Source organism: Rhinatrema bivittatum, chromosome 3 (assembly GCF_901001135.1).
Source record: "Rhinatrema bivittatum chromosome 3, aRhiBiv1.1, whole genome shotgun sequence".
Taxonomy (NCBI): Eukaryota; Metazoa; Chordata; class Amphibia; order Gymnophiona; family Rhinatrematidae; genus Rhinatrema; species Rhinatrema bivittatum.
This window is the reverse complement of record NC_042617.1, coordinates 251,601,629-251,627,446: the sequence shown is the minus strand read 5'-3', so window position 1 is coordinate 251,627,446 and position 25,818 is coordinate 251,601,629. Positions and strand designations below refer to the sequence as shown.

Genomic DNA, 25,818 nt, shown 5'->3' with positions numbered 1-25,818 from the left:
GACATAAATAGACCTATGTCTGGGCTCCCCCAGAGGCAGAATATCCAATTTTCTACTCCTGGTCCAGGGTCCACTCATGGGTCTGAAGGCTCAGCTCAGCCTGTCTGCTTCCAGGTTCTCTGACCCGGCCAGGTACATGGCCCTGAGCACTATCATGTGGGTCAGGGCCCACGACCAGATCTGGTCCACTTCTTGACACAGGATGTAAGATCCCGTACCTCCCTACTTGTTGACATACCACATGGCTACCTGGTTGTTGGTCTGGATCAGGATAACTTTGTTGGACAGACGATCTCTGAAAGCCTATAGCATGTACCTGATCGCCCAAAGCACCAGGAAGTTGATTTTACAATAACATTCCTGAGCAGATCAAAGACCCTGGATACCAAACCCATCTACTTGAGCTCCCCACCCAAGGGTAGATGCATCCGTAGTTAGGACAATTTGAGTGGGGAGACTTCAAAACTAGATCCCCTGTTCCAGATTGAAAAGTACCCGCCACCAGGACAATGAATCCCAGAGAGAAGGGGTGACTTGGATGCAATCCTGGAGACTCTGAGTGGTCTAGCTCCACTGTGATCTCTGGGTCCATTGTGCTCTGCACATATGTAAACGTGCCAAGGGAGTAACATGGACAGTTGCGGTCATATGGCCCAACAGCCTCAACATGTGCCAGGCTAATACCTGCTGGCTCTGTTGAATCTCTGCCACAATGGTCATCACGGTGACAGCCCTCCGGTGGGGCACAAAGGCTTTGGCCTGAGCCATGACTAGCAGGGCTCCTATGAAGTCCAATTGAGGTGACAGGCTGAGTTGGAACTTTGGGTAGTTGAGAACGAACCCTAGTAACTCCAACACCCGAATGCGCAAGTGCATGGACCTGATGGCCCCTGTCTGAGACGTGCTCTTGACCAGCCAATCATCCAGATACGGGAAGACCTGCACTCCCAGTCTGCGGAGATGTGCCGCCACCATGGCCAGGCATTTTATCAAGACCTATGGGACGGATGCAAGCCCGAACAGCAACAATCGGTACTGGAAGTGTTGTCTTCCCACCACAAATTGGAGATACTTCCTGTGACTGTGGAAGATCTTGATGCAAGTGTATATGTCCTTTAGGTCGAGGGAGAATAGCCAGTGCCCATTTTGAAAAAGGGGAATCAAGATGCCCAAGGAAATCATCTTGAACTATTCTTTTTTTAGAAACTTGTTCAAAGCCCTTAGGTCTAGGATGGGAGTCCTCCTGTTCTCTTTGGAATCAGGAAGTACCTGGAGTAGAATCCCCACCCTCTTTGCCCTGTTGGTCTGGGCTTGACCACTCTGTCCATTAAGAAGGAGGAGAGCTCTGCTTGTAGTACCTCCTGATGTGCTACTGGGCCCCAATGCAGGCACGGAGGGCAATTTGGCAGGATACCCAATAGATTCAAATGGTACCCCTGAAGGACGATGGACAGAACCCTCCGGTCTGAAGTTATACTAGGCCACGGGTTCACAAAGAACCTCAGCCTGCCACTGACCAGAGGGTCCATCATCGCAGGTACGGGCAACTGGCTTATGCTTCCTACGGCCCAGTCAAAACCCCATCCATGGAGTTGGCTGGGGTTTGGGGGCTCTCTGCTGCCTGGAACGGTGCGGGAGCTCTGATGGTATTAACGAGATCGAGGAAGAGCGGAGGATAATACTTCCTCTGGCGAAAAAAGATTTTTCTTGGCCTGGTTTCAATGGCTTCCTAGATGAGGAGGATGGGTCTGGAAATACTAGTGGAGAGTTGCTGGAGGGTCTCATGGTTGGTCCCGAAGTAGTGGGCCACATCATCCCTCACCCTATCTCTGAAGAGATTCTCTCCAATACATGGCACGTCAGCGAGTCTTTCCTGTACCTCCGTTCAGAGATCTGAGGCTGCAGCCATGCCAAATCTGCAGGCACCGATTTCCACTGCAGAGACTCTTGAAGCCATCTCAAAAACATCATAGGTCGCATGGACCTTGTGTTTTCTGCACTCCAGACCCTTGTGCACAAGCAACATGACAGGTCATGCTGATGTTGAGGGAAGTGCTCAGCCACCTCCTGCAACTGCTTCCAGATATCCCTACAAGTACTGGCTCATATAGCTGGTAGCAGCGATGCGGGCAATAACCAGGGCACTCTGGAACATCTTATTCCCAAGAATGTCCATCGCTCTGTCGTCCTTCCCCGGGGGCACTGAGGAATGGGTCAGAGAGCACTTGGCCTTCTGAGAGTGGATTTGACTACCAGTGACTGGTGAGGAAGATGATACTTATTGAATACGGCAGCCTTCTGGACGAGGGTAAGAACATAGAAATTGACATGCTGGGTCAGACCAAGGGTCCATCAAGCCCAACATCCTGTTTCCAACAGAGGCCAAACCAGGCCACAAAAACCTGCCAATTACCCCAAACACTAGAAGATCCCATGCTACTGATGCAATTAATAGCAGTGGATATTCCCTAAGTAAACTTGATTAATAGCCGTTAATGGACTTCTCCAAGAACTTATCCAAACCTGTTTTGAACCCAGCTACACTAACTTCACTAACCACATCCTCTGGCAACAAATTCCAGAGCTTTATTGTGCGTTGAGTGAAAAAGAATTTTCTCCGATTAGTCTTAAATGTGCTACTTGCTAACTTCATGGAATTCCCCCTAGTCCTTCTATTATTCGAAAGTGTAAATAATCTATTCACATTCTACTTGTTCAAGACCTCTCATGGTCTTAAAGACCTCTATCATATCCCCCTTCAGCCATCTCTTCTCAAAGCAGAACAGATCTAAACTCTTCAGCCTTTCCTCATAGGGGAGCTTTTCTATCCCCTTTATCATTTTGGTTGCCCTTCTCTGTACCTTCTGCATCGCCAACTACATCTTTTTTGAGATGCGGCAACCAGAATGTACACAGTATTCAAGGTGCGGTCTCACCATGGAGCGATATAGAGGCATAGTGACATTTTCCGTTTTATTAACCATTCCCTTCCTAATAATCCTAACATTCTGTTTGCTTTTTTGACCGCTGCAGCACCACTGAGCCGACGATTTTAAGTATTAACCACCTGATGCCTAGATCTTTTTCCTGGGTAGTAGCTCCTAATATGGAACCTAACATCGTGTAACTTACTAGGATGTGAATCGTTTTTTGACGATTTAAAATATCGTCCGATATTTTTTTTAAATCGTCAAAAATCATTAAAGAGTGCGATACAATAGAAATTCCCCCGATTTATCATGAAAAATTGTTAATCGGGTTTGTGTCCCACTAACGGGAGTTATTTTGGGGGGGGGGGGGGGGGGCAGGAAACCGGCACACCAAAACAACCCCTAAACCCACCCTGACCCTTTAAAACTAAGTGTGACTTAAGCCAGTGCACTTTTCTGCACTGGGAGGCAATACGTAATGCCTTCACTTGTATTTTTTGAGTGCATTGGCAGTAAGTTTATGCTTAAAAAATGGGCACACAACTACTGGTTTAAACTGTGTGTTTCTGCCAAGCGCACCTTATTGCATCGGCCCATTAGATTGTGAAACCTCTGGGAATAAGAAGTAACTGAGTTTAACTTTCCTTGAGGCTACCAATGAAATGCATGAGCTAAATCCAGAAAAATAAATAAATCGTGCAATCATACCACAAAGAGAACAGAGAGTAGAATCCAGGGAAATGTAGGATGGCGGTCAGCAGAGAACTCCCACACACACACACCATCTTACTCGAATGTGTGTATTTTATTTTTACTATATTTCAACAACATAAGACTAGATTTAAGTATTAATTTATCTTATAGCTGATATAGATAGAAGTAGACATGACTTATACACCCACCAAGTAATATTTATATGAAACTATGTTACAGTATTTGATGGAACCTGTTTAGTTGATATAATTTAAACACATTTAAGCAACATGAAATTATGTGCCTTATTGTGAACCGTTGTGCTGGCTATCTAGCTTAACGACGGTATAGAAAGATTTTAAATAAATAAATGTGGCAATCCAGTGGAACTGTGTGTGATGAATTATTCTTCCCAGCAGGGAGTCTCCATGGATGGAGGATAGATCAACGGCCTTGGACATGGGCGAGTAGGGATGAGCAGTTGTTCCACCACATCTTGCAGAATGAAGTTTCCTCCGGCCCCAGAATCTACTAGAGCCAGCGTGGAGAATTTGTGACCTCCGAGAAGCAGGATGACAGGCAGAGTAAGTGGGGGAGCAGGTGAAGTGATGCTAGGGTTACTCCCCCAGTGGAGCCTAGGCTTGGGAGTTTCCCAGACGCGTTAGACAACGAGCAATGAGATGACCCCGATCCTCCACAATATAGGCAGAGAACTGCCTTACGGCGCCTTTGTCATTCCTCCGGAGAAAGAGGGCCTCGTCCTAACTGCATTGGTTATTCGACAGTCCCCTCTGTGGTGGGTGAAGTTCGAGAGACGGGAGAAAAAGGACGTGAAGAAGTAGAAATCGCCATGTGCCTTCTCGTGTCCAGACCTTCACGAGCCCTTTCCTGTAGACGACGGTTACTAGCTCAATAAAGAATCCAACGAGCGTGGCAAGCTCCCGGGCTGCCAGTTCATCCTTAATTTCTGGCTGACAATCCCTCCAAAAATATGGTCCGGAGACAGCTCTCCTCCCAATGGAGTTCTGACACTAGCGTTCTGAATTTAATAGTGTAATCCGCAAGCTCACGTTCTCCTTGGCAAAGTTGCAGAAGACTGAAACCAGCGACTACTTGTTATCCTGGATCATCAAATACTGTTTGGAACAGCTCCAAGAAGTTAGGAAGGTTTTGCAGGACTGGGTCTGACTGTCGCCAATAGGGAGAAGCCCAAGCCAGGGCCTTTACCCGTTAACAGGGATAAGATGTATGTAGTCTTTGTAAGATCATCCGGCAAGAGGGAAGCCTGGAGACAGAAGTGCATGCTGCATTGATTGAGAAAGCCCTGGCACAGGCGGGGTTTGCCAGAATAGCATGGAGGAATTGGTAATGGAATTGCTGGACGAGTATTTCCCTGCATCATGAACGGTGGTGGTCATGGTGGAGGAACTGCATGAGCCACGACTACAGAATCAAGTCGGGCGTTGAGTCGATCCAGGGAGGATGCCAAGGATTCTTAATACCTGTTGTTGCTCCATAATCTTCTGGGCAAGGCCAGGAATGGCCTGCAGAGCTGAGGCCTCTGCCAGGTCCATGGTCTTGGTATACTGTTACGGATCTGGAAGTGGACCCTTAGTCTGAGGTAGAGTTGGCGCTACCTAAGAGAGAATAAACCCTCTTAGGTCCCTACCATCGGAAGGCAAGGCCGTATAAAGCGGAAGTTGAACTGGTACTTCGCCACTGAAAGCCTGCGGTCCCCCCAGGAGGAGCCTGTAGGACCCGGGCCGCTTGGACTTAGGTGAATCTCTGAAGACTGAAGATAGGTCTGGACGCAGGCGCCTCCTGCAGGTCGTGGAATCCAGACAGCAGGCCACCTCCAGCAGGTCGTAAGTCAGTCCAGGAGTCGAGGGCCGAAGAAAGGTCAGAAGCAGGTCCAGGGATCAAAGCCAGGAGAATGGTCAGAAGCCGGTCAAGGGGTCGAAGCCCGAAGAATGGTCGGAAGCCGGTCTAGGGGTCAAGGCAGGAGAATGGTCGGAAGCTGGTCCAGGGTCGAAGCCAGAAGAATGAGTCCAACGTGAGGAGAAGCAGTTGCTGAGATTGAAGGACGGGAACAAGACCAATGAGAACCAACAGCGGAGACAAGGACAAGACAGGTACAGGAACTCGGAGCTCAGGAACAACACCTGACTAGGAGCCCAAATACCAAGGCAAGGTCTGAGGAGCAGACCTTGCCTTAAATATAGGAATCAAGAAGAAGTCCCAGGGAAGGGCCATGACCTGTCGTGGCCCCTTTAATTCTATGCAGCAGCCCGCGCACGCATCCATAGGAGAGCCAGCAGGGGAGGAGTCAGCATGCAGGCAGGCCAACAATGCGACCAGGACTGAGTGGTGGCAACGGCCGCGAGGAGAGCATCGGGGACCGCTGCCTGCTCCTGGAGGTGTCCCTGGAGTGGGGCGCGGGGGTAATAGTGCCCGGCCCCAGTTGCGGACTGCCGCGGCCGGCGACCATAATAGATTTTTAAAACGTGATGTGCGTAAAAAAGACCATATAAGTGAGTAAACGGTATTTTCAAAAGCATTCACACAGGGACAGCAGAGTAAATTTGTGCGTACAGAAAAGGGGCAGACCTGAGGCAGGACAGGGGTGTTCTGGGGAGGGGATAACATGTACGCGCATCAGTTGCTATTTTAAAAGTCTTTTACTTGCAAACGTTTACTCCAGCTCAATATCAGGTGAAAAAATGACTGGGTGAGAAGGGGGTCTTCGGGCTGAAGAGCCAAGAGAGTCTTCATGAAGTGCAGACAGACTTGGAAAACTGGAGGACCAAGAAGGAAAACTGCTAATTTTCTTCTCGCATTCATATTACAAAATTCGAGGACGTACGCATGTAAAAGCCGACATTTGCTAAGAACACTATGCAAGTTAAATCTTCTTGGGCAAATGATTAAAATAAGGAGCACAAATACGTGAGTAGAGCTAAATTACACCACTTATCCGGATACGTTTTTACTTCTCTGGGTAAGTAGCTGCCTTGCTGATGCTTACTTGGATAAGTTTGAAAAAAACACTACTTATCTGGCTATGTTCAACATTACATGCCGTGTATCTTTTAGATACACAAATATGTTGGGTAGATTTGTGCTTATTTATTTCTTACGCAGGCAATGCACACACGGTATAAAGACATGTGCTTGTATGTGCACATCCATATATCCGCATATATGGACACTCAAATGCTTGTTTTAAAGATAACTTCTAAGAGGATACTTTCAAAGCTGCTCATGTGCACACGCAAAGTTGTTACTGTATTTTATAACTGCAAGGGAAACGATATACGCAGGTTATAAAAATACGAGTACCTTATGTGCGCACAAATACTAGCACATGTAAAAACCACAAACCATGCAAGTTTGGAATTATCTGAATAAATGCCAATTTATCCGACTAACTAGCGGCACTTATCCAGATAAGTTCGAAAAGCACTACTTAGATGGACAAGTAGCACTTTTCAGACTTATCCAACTAAGTAGCGCCTGCTGCTACTTTGCTGGATAAATTGGGAATATAGTACATAAATTTATTAGTAATATTAAAGTACCCTGTAAGGTGCCTCTCTGCGAATCACTGTGTTCTCATAACAAAGGACTATTGAAGATTCTGATTATCCATAAAGCATATTTAGGAAAATCAGGACCAGCCTTTCTTCAGTGGATGGCCCAATTTTATGGAACAACTTGCCAGAACAATGACAAGGCTTTTAAAAATATGGCTGTTTCAGCAGGAATTTGAAAACTAATTCCAAGAGACCTAGTGTACTGAATTTACAGTTTTCAATATGTATTTATTAACATCATGCCATCTAAAGTATTTGCATTAGCTCAGATGAACTCAAGACACTGACTTTTTTTTAATCTTACCTTTTGTGATGTTTTGTGTTCACAAGTATGGCTAGTTTTAATTATGTATGTTAAGTGTGTTCCATTTTTTTTTAACCGCTGCGACATGGGGCTAAGCAGGACTAGAAATGTTTTTAAATAAATATTTCCTTTATTTTGTTGTTGGTCTCGTATTTCTGTCTTTGGTAATGTGTGGTTCTGTTATGGGTGACCGAGGTAAGTAATTCTACTAGTGTATAGTTTTCTGTATACTAGTCTGTCTTGTTCTGTTTTCATAGGTGTATTGGGACATCTAGAGCCTAATGTAATATTTGCAGTGCTGCCCTTTCCTGGGTAGGGTTGTTGCTGTTTGAGGTCCTGGGAGTTGTGTTGTTTTGATATGGCAGATTTGTCTATTGGGGGTAAACTGTATTCTTGGCAGGCTGTGATAACTTTTTATTGGATCTAAGTAAGTATTATCCAAAAGTACTGTAAGTGATCTAGATATTGAGATAATGTAGAACCCATTTTTAGATGTGAATGTCTCTGATCTGACATCTGAAGAAGGGACCTATCTAGTTTTAAAAGCTTTTGTACAATATTTTTAGGTACATTTATTTTTTATTTGGCAGGTATTGAGACAGCCTAGCTATTCTGTTTTCCAAATAGGAGGTGTATTGGTTGTTTTAGAGCCTGATGTAATATTTGCAATGCTGCCTTTTTCATAGGTAGGGCTGTTACTGTTTGAGTGCTGGCAGTTAGTGCTGTTTTTGGTATGGGAGGTTTGCTATATTGTAATTGTTTATTCATGGCTTTCTGAGGGCCAAGTCCACACCTATTATATGTTACAATGTGCCTAATACCATATGGGTTCCATGTGTCTTTTGTGTCTTGAGAAGAGGGGGATTGAGGAAGCGAGAATGCTGGAGACTGGAAGGGAGGCAGTGGGTGTGGAAGGAAAGAGAGAACTGAGGGAGGGAGATTACTGGTGACAGGAGACTTGGAGGGGGGGGGGGGGGGGGGGGGGATATGAGTAGAGAGTGAGTTGAGAGAGCAAGACTGAATCCCCTATATAAATGTCACTGCATACCACTATGCAGTGGTGTCTCTCACTAACCCTGGAAAGCCACAAAAATTCCTATTAGACTTGAGGTGGCATCAGGAGCCAGGCCCTAAATTTGAGGTACCCATAGGACCTGGCACCTGGGATATTTCCAGCCATGATGAAATGGCAGCAGCCATCCTGCAATGTTTCTATTAGTGTTAGATGATGGAAAGGCAGATTTACCTCGTGACATGAGGATGCCATGAATCTCCTTGATGATCTTCTTGTACAGCTCCTTCTGCCATTCTCCCAGAATGTACCATTCCCCTTCCAAGAAATAAGCAGCGACGTCACTGAATGTGACCGATGCCTGTGTGTGTGATAAACTGGGTTATATTTTATTTATAAACATTTGATATTTCGCCTTTCCCCAACATGGTCTCAAGGCAGGTTGCAATTTAAGTTTTAGAGGTATTAGTCTCAAGGTGGACTGCAATATTACAGTTACAGCAGCATTACAATTTTCAATCAGAATAAAGAAATGTGAACCTGAAGATAGGACATTTGTACAAATCAAGTTAAGAAATGAGGTAGATTAGGAGTAATAATCTAGGTACAGGAAGTCATATGGGAGCTAATCAAGGATATTTTAGGTGTGAGGAGAGCAAAAGGAAAGGGAAAATGCATTTCCAGTGGGGCAGGGATCTGGTTCACATGAAGTAAGAATCCTAAGTAGAAAGTTTCATGGTGTCTAAAGTTGTGGTATTTGATCAAAGATTCCAGTAATCAGAATAATAGAATGGAAGGTCTCTGTTGAAGCCTCTGTCAAGTGAGATCAGCTCTCTTTAGTAGACTATAGCATGCAGGGAACTCTGTTCTCTTAAATATCCAGTAGTTTGTATAGATCACATCCAGGGATACGCTGGAAATCTTGAGTGCTGGCTGATTCAGCAGCTGGATGAAGGAGGCGGCAACAGCACATGTGGTCTGGAGGCACTGGCCTGTGTGGGATGGATGGAGGAGGAGGAAGAGGCTGCATGGGTGGGTTAGAGAGAGGCTGGTGGGTTACTGCCTGATGGCAGGAAAGTGAAAAGTGCTGAGTCAGGCCTGGGAAAGGAGAGAGTGTGTGTAGTATGTGTGGGCACTGTGTGAAAGAGTGTCTGGGCATGCATGGGAGTGTGTTCATGTATGCAGGGCTGACTTTAGATGGCTGGGGGACCCAGTGCAAATTGGCCAGACTGGGGCCCCACTACACAAGTTTGAAGAGTGTGAGGGGGCCTACCAATACCTATGTCACTTCATTGCCTATCAAAAGTTATGCCAGAGGAAGCCATATTGATTTGTCCTCACTCCCAAGACAGCCCTGCTCCTGAGCCTCAACCCTCAGTTCACACTTTTACTTCCTTCCCCACCTCTATTTCCTGAATCCCAACTATCCCTCAGCACTTACTCCCTGCATCCTCAGCTTCAAATCTGTTCTTCCTGCTTCCCAAGGGCCTCCTTCTCCCTCCGTGCTCCTCAACACCCTCTCCCCTCTGCAGTCCAGCCAGCAGGAGAATAGAGCTGGTGAGTCCAGCCCTTATAAACTGCTCTTGCTGCTGCTACTGACTCCTTTCCTTCCCATATGATCAGCTCAGCTGTTTGACTGATAGGGGAGGGAGAGAAATTATCAGCAGCACGAGTGAGTTAGAAGTTCAGGCCTTGCTTTCTATTGATTGGGATGCCTCTCACCTCCATAGCTCCGGTTGGGCACGACCAGCAGCTATTCTTCATCCTGCTGGGGGGAAGCAGCAAAAGCAGCAGAGGTGGTGGCCCCCAACCTACAAAGTAGGGGAGGTGACATAATACCCAAGGAGGGAGAGGGCTACTACAGTTGCATGGGGCCCTATAAGGCCAGGACAGTTGCCTCAATTTGTTGGGTACATGTGAGAGAGTCTGCTAGGAAAAACTATCTGCATGCTCCCTGCACCCTGCTAATCTTTGAGTGGCGTCCATAATGCCCAGTGGTGCATAGGCACTACCAACTTTAAAACAGGGTGTGCCGTGCACCACGAACTGCGAGAGGAAGAAGCCCACGAGGCCACCGGCAGATCCCATCTCGCCAGTGGCCGAAAAGAGGAGCAAGGACCGGGTGGCTGCCAGCGGATCCCATTTTGCCAGCAGCTGAAGAAAGAAGAGGCCCGGAAGGCCACCGACGATCGAGAAGAGGAAGACGCACGTTCTCCCACTTCTCTGTGTATCAGCCTTCAAACCAAGTGGCAGCCAGTATGTGCTCTGTGCTGATCTCATGCATCGTAAGATCAGCATAGAGGAAGTGCTAGCCCCATGAGTTTTTGAATAGTGCAGGGGAGGCACACTAGGAAAAACAGGTTCCTTCCTCTTCTCAACCGCAGGTTGGGATTGGTTTGTTGGCGGCTTTCTGGACCTGATGGGAAGAATGCCTATGTTTTCTATTTCTGTATGTGAGCGAATGGTAGCCTGCCTGGGTGTGTGTGTGTGTGTGTGAGAGAGAATGGTAAGCTGCTTGGGTGTGAGTGGGTGTGAAGTGTGAATGGTGTCCTACCTAGTGATGTGTTTGTGTGGCTGGTAGTCTACCTGTGTGTGTGTGTGTGTATGTGTATGTGTGTGAGAGAATGGGGGTCTGCTGGGGGGGGGGATGTAAATGGGTGAGTATGCCTGAGAATATGTGTGAGAGAAAGAGAGATCATGTGGGAGTGAGATCCTGTGTGTGGATGTGAGGGAGTGTATGGGTGTGTAGGAGTGGGAGCCTACATGTGAGAGAGAGCATGTGAGAGCCTGTGTGTTTGTGTAGCAATATGAAGCTGTGCGACAGAGAATGTGTATGTCTGGTGGGGGGGGGGGGGGAGGGGGAATGGGAGCCTGCATGTGAGAGACAATATGTGAAAGAGAGAACCTATGTGATTGAGAAAGTGGCAGCCTGCATGTGAGAGCGAGAGCCTACATATTTACATATGTATGAGAGTGGGAACCTGCATGTAAGAGCCTGTGTGTCTGTGTGTGAGACAGCCAGTAAGAGAGAGAGAGCCTGTGTGTGTCTGAGGAGGAATGGGAGGCTGTGTGTGACACAACATGTGAGTGGGAGCCTGTGTATATGGGAATGGGAGTCTGTGTGTGAATGAGAGCATATAAGAGTGAGAGTTTGGGGGTGTGTGAGGGAATGGGAGTTTGTATGTGAGAAATAGCATGTGAGAGTGAGAGCTACATATGATAGAGAACATATGAGAGTGGGAGCCTGTGTGTATGTGAGAGAGAGCATGCAAGAGTGGGATTCTGTGTGAGAGAAAGCCTCTTGTGTGGTATATGGAAGAAGGAAAGAAGGCAGGAGGAGAGAGAGAAGAAGCAGAAGAATAAAAAGAGACCCTGAAAAAGGAATAAAGGAATAAGGAAAAGTCAGACAAGGGGATAAAAGAGACTGGGACAAAACCAATTAGAAAAATAAGATCAGACAAAAAGGTACAAAAAAAATGTTTGTTTTCAACAATTGAAATATGCCATCTTTTGGAATGTGCATTTCTTATAGATTTGTATTTTGCTTTTTCTTTAGTATTCCAGAGTTCACAGAGTTTGGTTTCTCTGGCTTTCCATTTCAGTTTTGCCTGCATGTTTCTGTTTCTAATTTGTAGTCCCTTATTCTGTATTAGATAAAGTTCTGTCTGTGATGCGCATGTGTGACAAAAGGTGCAGTATTTTGACTAGCATATAGTAGGGATTTGTAGCACTCTGGCTTGTTCTTTTCGCCCAATAGGTGGTGTATTAGTGTTCTAGGGCCTGTGTGTGAGAGAGAGAGGGAGTATGTGTGAGAGCATTGGCATGTATATGAGAGAGGGAGTGTCTGAAAGAATCAATGTGTTAGTATGTGTGTGTAAATGAGAGAGATCTCCTACCTCCCCCAATCTATAATAATCTCAGGGTAAATGGAAATCAAAAGGTCCCAGATATGGAGAGCAGGAGATTTTTTTAATCCTTATTAGTTTTAATTATTGGGTGTAATTTGATGTTTCTATTGTTTTGAAACATTTTATTGTTTTTCATTTTTGGAAAATATAAAGAACATTTTTTAATTATTGGATGTTTTATTCATCAGATATTTTGAAATATTTTATTGATTATTTGTGAATATCAGAACAAATTTATGCAAGTTTATTAAATTTATTGGATGTTCCTGGCTGTGTTGACATATATGTTTGTATTAGCATGGCTTTAATATCATGAATGATGTTTTATTTCTCTTGATTTTATTGATTGATGTTTTATGAGGAATAATAATACAGTCGGGCTTCTCGTTTCCAATATAGTTTTTGTTGGCACTTTTCTATTTGGTGAGGTTTGTCTGTATTTTAAAGGTTCAGTTCTTGTGTAACTTTAATTCTTGCTGTGAAAATTATGGTAGTTAACATCACCAGCTTTTACAGCATTATGGTCCTCTCTTCCTCATTTCTATTTTAAACAGAAGTTTGCTCTTTATTAATTTCATTTGCATGCAGAAAATAGTTTTGAATGTTCTTGCAGAAAATATTTTTTTCCATTCACATATCTTATTGTAACTGCTATTAGTAAATTATGCAATTATTTTAAGGTGCACTTAGGTCTTACCTGCTAAATGGCTTTCCTTAAGTCCTGACAGACCAGTAAACTGTGGGATTCTCCCTCCCAACAGGAGATGGGGGCAGAGTGCAAAAGTTTCCTCTCTGATGTCACTACCATAAAGGCTGGCCCAGCAGAGGGGAAGTCAGTAGTCTTTTGCCAAAGCATGGCTTGTTGCTTGTATACTTATAACCCTCTTTTTTTTCTTTTCTTTTCTTTTCTTTTTTAAATTTAAGGAGAGTTATCAGCTCGTTACCCGGCCTCCTCTTTTGTCTGTCTTATCCTCCCCAGGTTGGCATTTTCCCTGGTATTATAGGATGCTGGTTCCCTACTTTCTGAAGTAAGGGATCCAAGGTACATCACAAAACGAAAGAAAATAGTAAGTGGAGAACATCCTGCCTTCACATTCAGCTGTACTCCCTTGTTCCTTATGTTTTAACTTACTTATCAAACTCTGTTCCTTTATTCACATACCTGTTTATTCTTGTCTTATGAGCAGGATCTAACTTGATCTGACTGGACTAAAGGAAAGCCAATTAGCAGGTAAGACCTAATTAAACCTTCCTCTTCATCCTGCCAGACCAGTAACCTGTGGGATGTACCTAAGCTGTACTTGCCCCGGGTGAGATCCCTGGTGCTGCTTCCAAAACCCCAATACCAAAACTCATCTCCTCCCTTTCTTGAAGGTGTATTCTATAGTGTTCATAAAAGTGTGGACAGATGACCATGTGGCCACCCTACAAGTGTCCCTAGGCATAACTGCTCTAAAGTCTGCCCAAGATGCTGCTTATGATCTTGTGGAATGCACCCTTAGCCCTTCTGGCACTGGTTTGTTCTTCATTATATAGGCTGTTGCTATTTTCTCCTTAATCCAGCTCATGATTGAGGGTTTGGTCGCTGCTTGCCCTTTTCTGAATCCAGTGAACAAGATAAATAGTCTGTCTGCCTTCCTAAAGTCATTGGTTACTTCCAGGTACTTTCAGAGACAAATGCGAACATCTAAGAACCTCAGATCTCTGCATTTCCCTATGCATTCTGCCTTCCTAAATCCAGGAAAAGAAATGGACTGATTGTGATGAAATTCCGAAAGCACCTTGGGTAGAAAGGAGGGTACCGGTCTGATTGCCACTTTTTACTTTGAAAAGGATAAATGTAGATCTCTGCAGGACAGTGCTCCGAGATCCTTCTGGCCGAACACAGGGCCACTAACAACGCCGTCCTTAGTGTTAGGTCTTTCAAGGAAATCTCCCTGATGGGTTCAAAAGGTGCTCTGACTAGCATCTTCAGTACCAAGTTCAGGTCCCACGGCAGTACTATGACCTTCCGAGGAGGTCTCACCTGCTTTCCTCTACATGGTCCTCTGAAACACACAATCGCTGCCACTTGCACCCTCAATGTGTTAACCACTAGCCCTTCCTGTAGAAACTGCAGAATTGAAACAATACCTGCTTTCATTGGGGCCAACCCTCTACTCTTATTCCAGGCTTCAAAAACTGTCCAAATGCGACTATATATGAAGGAGGTGAACTTCTTTCTGGCCTTTAGTAAGATTGCGATTACTTGGGCTGAGTAACCTCTTCTGTTAAACCTTCTCCATTCAATAGCCAGACCGTAAGTGAGAATTTTTCCGAATTTGCCATTACTATTGGCCCCTGCTTGAGGAGTGCTGCTATCCCTTTGAATGAGATCAGCTTTGCCTTCCTCAATTATATCAGATCTGCGTACCAGGGATGTCATGGCCAGCCTGGCGCTATCAGGACCACCCACCCTGGGCGTTGAGAAATCTTCCTGACCACCTTGCCTATCATCGGCTGGGCTGTGTGTGTGTGTGTGGGGGGGGGGGGGGGATATGACAATTTACTTGCTGTCCAGGGTTGGGAAAGTGTGTCCATTCTCCTGCATTTCTGTTCTTTCCTTCGGCTGAAGAACTGACTAGGCCTTGGCATTCTTTTTTGTTGCCATTAAATCCCACTATGGAGTGCCCCATGCACCCATTACGAGGGCGTACGCCTCCTCTGACAGCTCCCATTCTCCAGGGTCTAGCTTCCGTCGACTGAGGAAATCAGCCTGCAAATTGTCCTCCTCCTGCTATATGCACTGCACAGAGATCTAAGAAATGCCTCTCTGCTATCTCCACAATGAGGCGAGCCTCTCTCACTCGGGCTGTGCTCTTTGTGCCCCCCTGCTTGTTCACATAGGCCACTGCTGTGGCATTGTCTTAGCAGACCTGGACTGCTTTGTTCCCTAACAGGGATTGTAAATGGCCTAGGGGCAACCTGATTCCTCTTCACTCTAATTTGCTTGTGGAACGTAGAACCATCTGGTTTGGCCAGGACCTCTGAGCAGTTTGGCCCTCCATGTGTGCCCCCCTCCCCTGATGACTCATATCTGTGTTTACTATTGTCGATGTCATAGGAGCTCCTCTGGAAAGGTTGTTCGCGTTTAGCTATCACCGCAGACTCTGCCACTCTGCCTGCTTCGGTACATCAGTGGTAGCCTTTTGTCAGACTGCTGACTTTGTGCAACCAGTTGTACACTAGGTGCGCCCGAAAGGGATGCATGAACGCTCTGCTGCCATGGAGCCCAGGACCTGTAGATATAGAAACATAGAAATGACGGCAGAAGAAGACCGAATGGCCCATCCAGTCTGCCCAGCAAGCCTCACACATTTTTTCTCTCATTCTTATCTGTTTCTCTTAGCTCCTTGTTCTATTCCCCTTCCACCCCCACCATTAATGTAGAGAGCAGTGATGGAGCTGCATCCAAGTGAAATATCTAGCTTGATTAGTTAGGGGTAGTAGGGGCAGTAACTGCTGCGATAAGCAAGCTACACCCATGCTTATTTGTTTTACCTAGACTATGTTGTACAGCCCTTGTTGGTTTTTTTTTTTCTTCTCCCCTGCCGTTGAAGCAGAGAGCCATGCTGGATATGCATTGAAAGTGAAGTATCAGGCACATTTGGTTTGGGGTATTTCCACACATATGGGAGTAGGGCTAGTGACAGGGCCTGCACTTGCTCCTGCCACTTCCCTATCCTTCTGTCAGATACACTCTACCTAACTTGGTATTAAAAAGTACCCCCAAGTACACTAGCGTCTGAGTCGGCTGAAACTGGCTCTTTGCCCTGTTCACCATCCAGCCCAATTTTTACAGGACATCAATTGTTCTCTCTATGGCCTGCTGGCCTTCCTGCAGGGAGTCTGCTCTTATTAGCCAGACGTCCAGGTAAAGGTGCACTTTGACCTCTTCCTTTCTTAAGAAGGCCGCCACTACTACCATCACCTTTGTAAAGGTCCTTGGTGCCATGGCCAGTCCAAAGGGAGTGCCCTGAACTGGTAATGCTGACCGGCTATCTTGAAGGGTAAGTAATGCTGGAAATCTCTCCTGATGGGAATATGAAAATATATTTCTGACAGATCTAAAGTTGCCAGGAATTCCCCTATTCTTACTGCTACCTTTTCTGTAGCCAGTGATTCCATTCAAGGCCCTGTTTACTCGCTTTAGGTCCAACACTGGCCAAAAGCTTCCTTCCTTCTTTGGTACTAGGAAATAAATGGAGTATACCCCTGTGCCTTCTTGACCGGGGCGTTACCAGGATAATGGCTTGCAGCTGAACTAACCTGGATAACGTCTATGTGACCGCATCTCCCCTGCTTGCCTTGTTAATCAGAACAGCAGTGAGTCACTCAGGACAACTAACTGTAGTGTAAATCTCCAAAGGGATTGTTTTGCACTAATTTACCTTGGAAGCACAATATATATTGCAAGGGAAGAGCTCAGTAACCCATAATCCAATGGGAGCACTGACAAGAGGAGCACCTTGCTAGTGGCAAAATAATTTTTTTTATTGGGGAGAAGAAACCTATTGGGATATATTATTTAGTGCGTTTGTGCTTTTAATAGTTAGTAAGGCAGCTAATAAGCAGAAGTTAGTGTGTTTGTATTTCCCAACCCTCCCACCCACCCCTAACTCATCCTTTAATTTATAGGCAGGTTCCACTTTCACACTAAAAAAAACCCAAATCAGCCTTTCAACTTCACTTCACAAATTCCCCACATCTTATTGAGAGTTTGATCATTCCTCGGTAGGTCTCTACTAGACATAGAGTGAATTCACTAATACATTTAAAGGACGATAATTAGATACATTCCTACTCCCATAGCAACCTAAAACTTAACTAGGAACTGAACAAATTTGAGATGAAGGCATTAGTCCAACAGCAAGAGGGGGGCTTCCCAGTCTTTTGCATCGAGTGTCACATGTATGATTTTTTACCCACCAGTGAGAAGTTGTACATGTGCATGCGATGCAAAGAGTTCCTGTCTCTCAGAGAATGAGTCCAATCTCTGGAGGCTAGAGTGACAGACCTGGAGGAGCTGAGGCAGACAGAGTGGAATATAGATGAGACCTTCAGGGACATAGTAGCCAAGACCTAACTTCAGACTGGCAGCCCTGGTGCTGCCTTGGAGGAAGAAGGTCTCGTGATCGGAGAGCACCAACCTGGTGCAGCAGGAAAGGATTCTGTAGCAAGGACAAGCTCTCCAGGTGGTGCATTATCCTTTCACACCGAGGATGTGTCTCCAAGGGCTACTGCTCAGGAGGGAAGGGTTAGGTAGGCCATCATAGTTGTTGATTCGATTATCAGGAATGTAGACAGCCGGGTGGCTGGTGGGCGTGAGGATTGCCTGGTAACATGCCTACCTGGTGCGAAAGTGGCGGACCTCATGCATCACCTAGATAGGATTTTAGACAGTGCTGGGGAGGAGCCGGCTGTCGTGGTCCATGTGGACACCAACAACATCGGAAAATGTGGGAATGAGGTTCTGGAAGCCAAATTTAGGCACTTAGGTAGAAAGCTTAAATCCAGAACCTCCAGGGTAGCATTCTCTGAAATGCTACCTGTTCCACGTGTGAGCCCCATAGGCAGTCAGAGCTCCGGAGTGTCAATGCATGGATGAGACGATGGTGCAAAGCAGAGGGATTCAGTTTTGTAAGGAACTGGGGAATCTTTTGGAAAAGGGGGAGTCTTTTCTAAAGGGATGGGCTCCACCTTAACCAGGGTGGAACCAGGCTGCTGGTGCTAACCTTTAAAAGGAAATAGAGCAGCTTTTAAACTAGAACAAAGGGGAATGCCAACAGTCACTCAGCAGCGTATGGTTTGGAGGGAGGTATCTGCAAAAGATACTAATGATGCATTAGAATTAGGGCATACCAACAGAGAGGTTTCCATAATAAGAAAAGTAGTCCAAGTGCCTGTAACTAAAAACTCACCTGAACTAAAACAATTCTAATTTATCCCTATCAATTAAAAAGCAGAATGAAAATACAAACAAAAAACAAACTTTGAAATGTTTGTATGCTAATGCCAGAAGTCTAAGTAAGATGAGAGAATTAGAATGTATAGCAGTAAATGATAACTAAACGATCCAAAAAATCACCTCTTGTGACTTTTTTTACACAATGAAATATCAAATATCTACCCCGATTATCAAATATCTACCCCGATTATCGGGGTAGATATTTGATATTTCATTGTGTAAAAAAAGTCACAAGAGGCGATTTTTTTTGGATTATTTAGTTGTCATATAGTATAAATCCCTCTAGATTATTAGGTGCTATTGACAGTTTCTTGGTATCTAGCAGTAAATGATGGCAGACTTAATTGGCATCTCAGAGAAATGGTGGAAGGAGGATAACCAATGGGACAATGCTATACCGGGGTACAAATTATATTGCAATGACAGAGAGGAACATCCGGGAAGCGGTGTGGCATTTTCTGTCCAGGACTGCACAGAGTCAAACAGCATAAACATCCTGCATGAGACTAAATGCACAATCGAATCTTTATGGGTAGAAATCCCTTGTGTGTTGGGGAAGAGTATAGTGACAGGAGTATACTACCGTCCACCTGGCCAAGGTGGTGAGACAGAAATGCTAAGAGAAATTAGGGAAGCTAACCAAATTGGTAGTGCAGTAATAATGGGAGATTTCAATTATCCCAGTATTGACTGGGTAAATGTATCATCGTGACATGCTAGAGAGATAAAATTCCTGGATAGAATAAATGACAATTTTATGGAGCAATTGGTTCAGGAACCGACGAAAGAGGGAGCAATTTTAGATCTAATTCTTAGTGGAGCACAGGATTTGGTGAGAATTAACGGTGGTGGGGCTGCTTGGCAATAGTGATCATAATATGATCAAATTTGAATTAATGACTGAAAGGGGGACAGTAAGAAAATCCACGGCTCTAGTGCTAAACTTTTAAAAGGGAAACTTTGAGAAAATGAGAAAAATAGAAAAAAACTGAAAGGAGCAGCTACAAAGGTAAAACGTGTGCAAGTGGCATGGACATTGTTAAAAAATACCATCCTAGAAGCGCAGTCCAGATGTATTCCACACATTAAGAAAGGTGGAAGGAAGGCAAAACGATTACTGCTATGCTTAAAAGGTGAGGTGAAAGAGGCCAAAAGATCTTCATTCAAAAATTGGAAGAAGGATCCAACAGAAGAAAATAGGATAAAGCATAAGCGTTGGCAAGTTAAATGTAAGACATTGATAAGACAGGCTAAGAGAGAATTTGAAAAGAAGTTGGCCGTAGAGGCAAAAACTCACAGTAAAAACTTTTTAAAATATATCCGAAGCAGAAAGCCTGCGAAGGACTCGGTTGGACCATTAGATGATTGAGGGGTTAAAGGGACACGGAAAGATTAAACAATTTCTTTGCTTTGGTGTTTACTGAAGAGAATGTTGGGGAGATACCCGTTCCGGAGAATGTTTTCATGGGTAATTATTCAGATGGACTGAATCCAATCACGGTGAACCTAGAAGATGTGGTAGGCCTGACTGACACACTGAAGAGCAGTAAATCACCTGGACCGGATGGTATACACCCCAGGGTTCTGAAGGAACTCAAAAATAAAATTTCAGATCTATTAGTAAAAATTTGTAACCTATCATTAAAATCATCCATTGTTCCTGAAGATTGAAGGGTGGCTAATATAACCCCAATATTTAAAAAGGACTCCAGAGGCGATCCAGGAAACTACAAACCAGTTACCCTGACTTCAGTGTCAGGAAAAATAATGGAAAGTGTTCTAAATATCAAAATCACAGAACATATAGAAAGACATGGTTTAATGGAACAGAGTCAGCAAGTCTTGCCTCACAAATCTGCTTCACTTTTTTGAAGGCGTTAATAAACATGTAGATAAAGATGAACCGGTAGATGTAGAGTATTTGGATTTTCAAAAGGCATTTGACAAAGTTCCTCATGAGAGGCTTCTAGGAAAAGTAAAAAAAAAGTCATGGGATAGGTGGCGATGTCCTTTCATGGATTACAAACTGGCTAAAAGACAGGAAACAGAGAATAGGATTAAATGGACAATTTTCTCAGTGGAAAGGAGTGGGCAGTGGAGTGCCTCAGGGATCTGTACTGGGACTCGAGCTTTTCCATATATTTATAAATGATCTGGAAAGGAATACGACAAGTGACGTAATCAAATTTGCAGATGATACAAAATTATTCAGCGTAGTTAAATCACAAGCAGATTGTGATGAATTGCAGGAAGACCTTTTAAGACTGAAAAATTGGGCATCCAAATGGCAGATGAAATTTAATGTGGATAAGTGCAAGGTGATGCATATAGGGAAAAATAACCCATGCTATAGTTATACAATGTTAGGTTCCAAATTAGAAGCTACCACCCAAGAAAGAGATCTAGGCGTCATAGTGGATAACACATTGAAATCGTCGGTGAATAAAACAGAAAATGTCATAATGCCTCTGTACAGCTCCATGGTGAGACCCCAGCTTGAATACTGTGTACAATTCTGGTCGCCGCATCTCAAAAAAGATATAATTGCGATGGAGAAGGTACAGAGAAGGGTTACCAAAATGATAAGGGGAATGGAACAACTCCCCTATGAGGAAAGACTAAAGAGGATAGGGCTGTTCTGCTTGGAGAAGAGACGGCTGAGGGGGGATATGGTAGAGGTGTTTAAAATCATGAGAGGTCTAGAACGGGTAAATGTGAATCAGTTATTTATTTTTTCGGATAATAGAAGCACTAGGGAACACTCTATGAAGTTAGCAGGTAGCGTTGTGTGTGCCGGCCGCGGCAAGCTCGTGGCCAGGCCCTCTTACCCTCTTCTGTCTGTTCCAGCATCTGGCTCCACTTCCCTTGTGGCTCTGGGCCGCCAGCTTCGACCTCGGGCCATCCCCGGCGCCTGTCTCCACAGCGGATGCCTGTGCTCCACAGCGGGCCTCTCCATGTGATCCGCGGAGAGACGCCGCCGGCCCGCACTACGCTCCTCCCTAGGCGCAAGCGCACGCGTGCATCTCCTTTGCTTTTAAAGGGGCCGTGGCAGGAAACCAACCCGCGGCCCTGGATGACGTCGTCACTGGGCTCCGATATATAAGGCTGGGCCCAGCCTCAGTGAGTTGCCTTTGCAACAGGTCTCCACGCTGGACGTGTACTTGTTGCCTCCTCTGGTGATTTCCTTGTGTTCTTGGTTCCTGTTCCTTCCGTGTTCCTGATACTGGTTTCGTCACTTCTCCTAGTTCCTGTGCCTTGTCTTTACTCTACTTTGATTTACAGACTGACTTCTCCTGGACCCGACCTCTGCTTTGCCTGACCACACCATTGATCTTCTCCTGGACCCGACCTCTTCTTTGCCCGACCATGCCACTGATCATCTCCTGAACCTGACCTCTGCTTTGCCCGACCACGCTACTGATCATCTCCTGGACCCAACCTCTGCCTTGCCCAACCACACTACTGATCATCTTCTAGACCTGACCTCTGCTTTTCCCAACCATGCTACTGATTATCTCCACTACTGATTAGCTCCTGGATCTGACCTTGCCTTGCCACTGCTTCTTACTTGCCTCCTGCTCTGACTTCAGCTTGTTCTATGATGCCTCTTCAGTCTCAACCCTGGATTTGGCCTTTCAGGCTTCGCCTGCTTTTGCCTGGGCGCCCCCTGTCTGACTCATACTTTTTGGCACCTGGGTCTCTGGGACTCTGCTTCGTCCAATACAGACTCTCTATTACTACCATTGCTGGTCCCTGGCTGACCTCCTCCTCATCTACCAGAAGACATCGGACGGAGGCCCACCTAACTCCAGCCAGCCCCGGCACCAAAGGGCTCAACCCGCAGGGAACGAGTGCTGGTATTGGTGAAGCTCCAACCGGTCTCCGTCAGTCAGCCAGCTCCGCCTACCGATGGTGGGGACCCGTAGGGCCTCCCCTACTGGTAGCGTCAACCCCACCTCGACCCAAGGGTCCACCTCCTGCGCAACAGGTAGCACATTTAAAACTAATCGAAGAAAGTTCTTTTTCTCTCAACGCACAATTAAACTCTGGAATTTGATGCCAGGGAATGTGGTTAGTGCAGTTAGTGTAGCTGGGTTTAAAAAAGGTTTGGATAAGTTCTTGGAGAAGAAGTCCATTACCTGCTATTAATTAAGTTGACTTAGAAAATAGCAACTGCTATTACTAGCAACAGTAGCATGGGATAGACTTAGTTTTTGGGTACTTGCCAGGTTCTTATGGCCTGGATTGGCCACTGTTGGAAACAGGATGCTGGGCTTGATGGACCCTTGTCCATCAAGCCCAGTATGGCAATTTCTTATGTTTTTAAGGATTAGGTTGCTGTGAGCATATAATTGATAGGCTTTTTGCATCAAAGAAAGTAGGGCTTGTAAGGTAATAAAGGAGAGTGGATGTGTTCCTGGACACTTGGCAGAAGCAAATTTTCTGGTGCACCACCAGTTTCAGCAGTCACCCTATGACCCTGCTTACAGTGACCAGAATTCAAACCTCCACAGGAACATAAAGATCTTTTCTCTGTGCTGTGAGGAAGGAAGGGTGGAAGAGCTAAACCAGGAAAAGTTTCTTTTGTATAGAGGAGAGAGAAGACTGTCTTACCTGATCAGAAACCAGGGCAGACATTTCCCTCTGACTTCTGCAGCTGCTGGGGTGGATTCTGGTTACAATTTCCCTATTCCTGGTTAAGATGCTGGGAAAGATGTATAAAACTGGAGGAGCCTGGGCTGGTTCCTGAGGGTCTCGGATAAAGTCCCTCCTCTCCCCCTCAGCAGATCTAGGGCTTGCATGGATTTCAAGACCTGGGAAATGGTAAGTTTCTGTTTTTATTCGGAGCCTTTTCTGCTCTTTGCAATGCTACAGTCAGATACAAGAGGAAGACAAAGCACAAAGCTTTCCCAAAGCTAAACTAGCAGAGTCCTTTCTGGTTCCTTTTCAGTGCATGCCGGGTAGATCCTACGTCCTTAAGGTGGATCCGTAGAGATAGCAGATAGCTGGAGGGTGTCTGAAACAGGAGGCAAAACTCAGGGATCCAGTTTAATTCTGTTTCATCTTTTCTATGAACTTGTAATTTTTTTTATGTTTTTTGTTTGGGGAGAGGGGAGAAATCATTAAGATTGCAATCCTATTCTCCATTGCAGCTGTGCTAACTGCCTGGTTATGAACCTGATTTTTTGTGGATTTGTACAGGGTCAGGAATTGCTGCAGGAACCAGACTTTTAGGGTCCGATGAATACTTCTGATTCAGGGCCGGTGTGAGCTTTTTTGCTGTCCCTGATTCATTCAGTGCCTGTCCCGGGCCCATCAAATAAAGCCCAGCTCTGCCCTGCAATTTATATTTTTAAAAACTGACATTTCCCCCCCCCCCCGAACCTATGGATAGGGAAGGGTATTATGTACCCTAGGCAAACCTTCAGCCTTGCATACACCACACTCCCCCCCCCCCCCCATACACACAACTCCCACACCCTTTATAGACATACACAATTAAAATATGCGATAACAAAGTTTACATGAAAAAGAACATTCAAAAGTACAGTCTTCTCAGGCAAAAATATCACTTATAACATGCATATTATATTTAGTCTTGGAGGAATTCTGCGCTACTGCGGATTGCAGAATTTGCGCAGAATTCACCGCAGCCTCTACCTTCACACAGATTCCCTCCCTCACTGTGCAGAATCCACCACAGCCCAATGCTTCTCCCTTCCAAATTCTCTGCCAGAAGAGGAAGCAATACCGGAAGCATTACGGCACAAGCAAGGTTCACTGCACACGGATAGCGGAACCATGGCGGCATGAGCGTGCGCATGGAGAGTGGAGACATCGCAGGCAAGGTTCCCGCATGGAGAGCAGAGGCAGCATGGCACGGGCGAGGTTAGCAAGCTGCACTGTGGAAAGGCCAGGACCCTACAATCGGAAAGGGGGGGGGGAAGGAGAGAGGGGGAGGGATGGGGTAGGGGGACGTGAGAGAGAAGATAGAGAGGGGGGAAGGGAAAGAGAGAGGAGGGGAGAGAGAGCGGGAGAGAGAAGGAGGGAGGGAGGGATAGAGGGGGAGGTGGGAGGAATGGGGTAGGGGGACGTGAGAGAGAAGATAGAGAGAGGGGAAGGGGAGAGAGTGTTTCTAGTGGGGGCTCGAGGTATGAGGGGAAAATCAGGTAAATGGGGACGGGGCAGAGGCCAAAGAGGATTCATATTTCCATTTGTTCTGAGCCTTTCACATGTGTGCTCTGGCACTGGACAGCTGAGTGGACTCGGACTTCCGCTGCAGAGTCACATTTAACCAAACATCATCTCCTGCTGCGTGAGACTGGCCCCACAGCAGTGGGAGATGTTTGTTAAATGTGACTCCTGCTACTGCATGTGAGGCTTGGAGCTTGGAGACGTTAATTTCGGCTGGCACTGGGAAAGTGTACAGAAAAGCAGGGGACGACACTGAAAGTGGAAATGGTAAGGGTGGTAAAGGTAGTTGTCTGTAGACCACTTCAAATGGTGTTGATCCAGTTGATGTTGCTGGATGAGAGTTGATGGAGAATTCAGCCCAGGGCAACAGTTCAGCCCAATCATTTTGACGTGTACCCACATAGGCACGAATGAACTGCTTGAGTGTCCTATTCATTCTCTCCGTTGCCTGTTCACCTGAGGATGGTATGCAGAGGTGAAGTCGAGAGAGATATCAAACTTCTTGCACAAAGCTTTCCAGAACTTAGCTGTAAATTGGGCTCCTCTGTCAGAGACGATGTGCTTTGGCATGCCGTGAAGGCGAAAGATGTGGGTGATGAAAAGCTTTGCAAGCTCCATGGCTGAGGGCAAGCCAGGGAGAGCAACGAAGTGAGCCATCTTCGAGAAACGATCCACTGTAACCCAGATGGTATTGTTACCTCCGAGAGTGGTAAGTCTACCACAAAGTCTGTAGCAATGTGAGTCCAGGGCTCATCTGGTACTAGCAAGGGATGGAGTAGGCCCCAAGGCCGTCCGGGCGGTGGTTTCTGTCTGGCACAATTGGAATAAGAAGCAACATAGGAGAACGTGTCTTCCTACATAGTGGGCCACCAGTAGTACTTCTGCAGTTTAGCCAGAGTTCTGCGTTGACCAGGGTGTCCAGCCAGTTTCGAATCATGAGCCCAGGCTAACAGCTTTTTCTTTAGGGTCCTGGGTACAATAGTCTTGCCCGCAGGTACCGGGTGAGTAGCTGACAAATAACTCTCTTCGGGTCGATGATATGCTGGGGTTTATCAGGTACATCCTCTGAGAGAAATGAGCGAGATAAGAATGTCAGAGCAGATGCCCTATCTCCAGGGTGGTATTTCAGCACAAAGTCAAATCTGATGAAGAACAGGAACCATCTCGCCTGCCTAT

At 45.7% G+C, this 25,818-nt stretch overlaps 1 protein-coding gene across 3 annotated transcripts in view; it reads right to left on the bottom strand.

Annotated features, from left to right (window-relative positions):
* The window catches only part of LOC115088735 (zinc finger protein 398-like), a 31,852-nt gene extending 8,409 nt beyond the window's left edge, over nucleotides 1-23,443 (bottom strand). Inside the window, exons 1-3 of one of the 3 annotated variants that reach the window (XM_029596974.1) lie at nucleotides 23,062-23,443; nucleotides 15,527-15,718; nucleotides 8,767-8,893 (exon numbers count right to left, since the gene is read on the bottom strand). In XM_029596974.1, coding sequence (XP_029452834.1) covers nucleotides 8,767-8,893; nucleotides 15,527-15,541 — 142 coding nt within the window. In that variant the 5' untranslated portion in view covers nucleotides 15,542-15,718; nucleotides 23,062-23,443. The remainder of the gene's footprint in view (nucleotides 1-8,766; nucleotides 8,894-15,526; nucleotides 15,719-23,061) is intronic. The other 2 variants (XM_029596973.1, XR_003855844.1) reach the window with 2 other exon arrangements.
* Nucleotides 23,444-25,818: the final 2,375 nt, after the last annotated feature.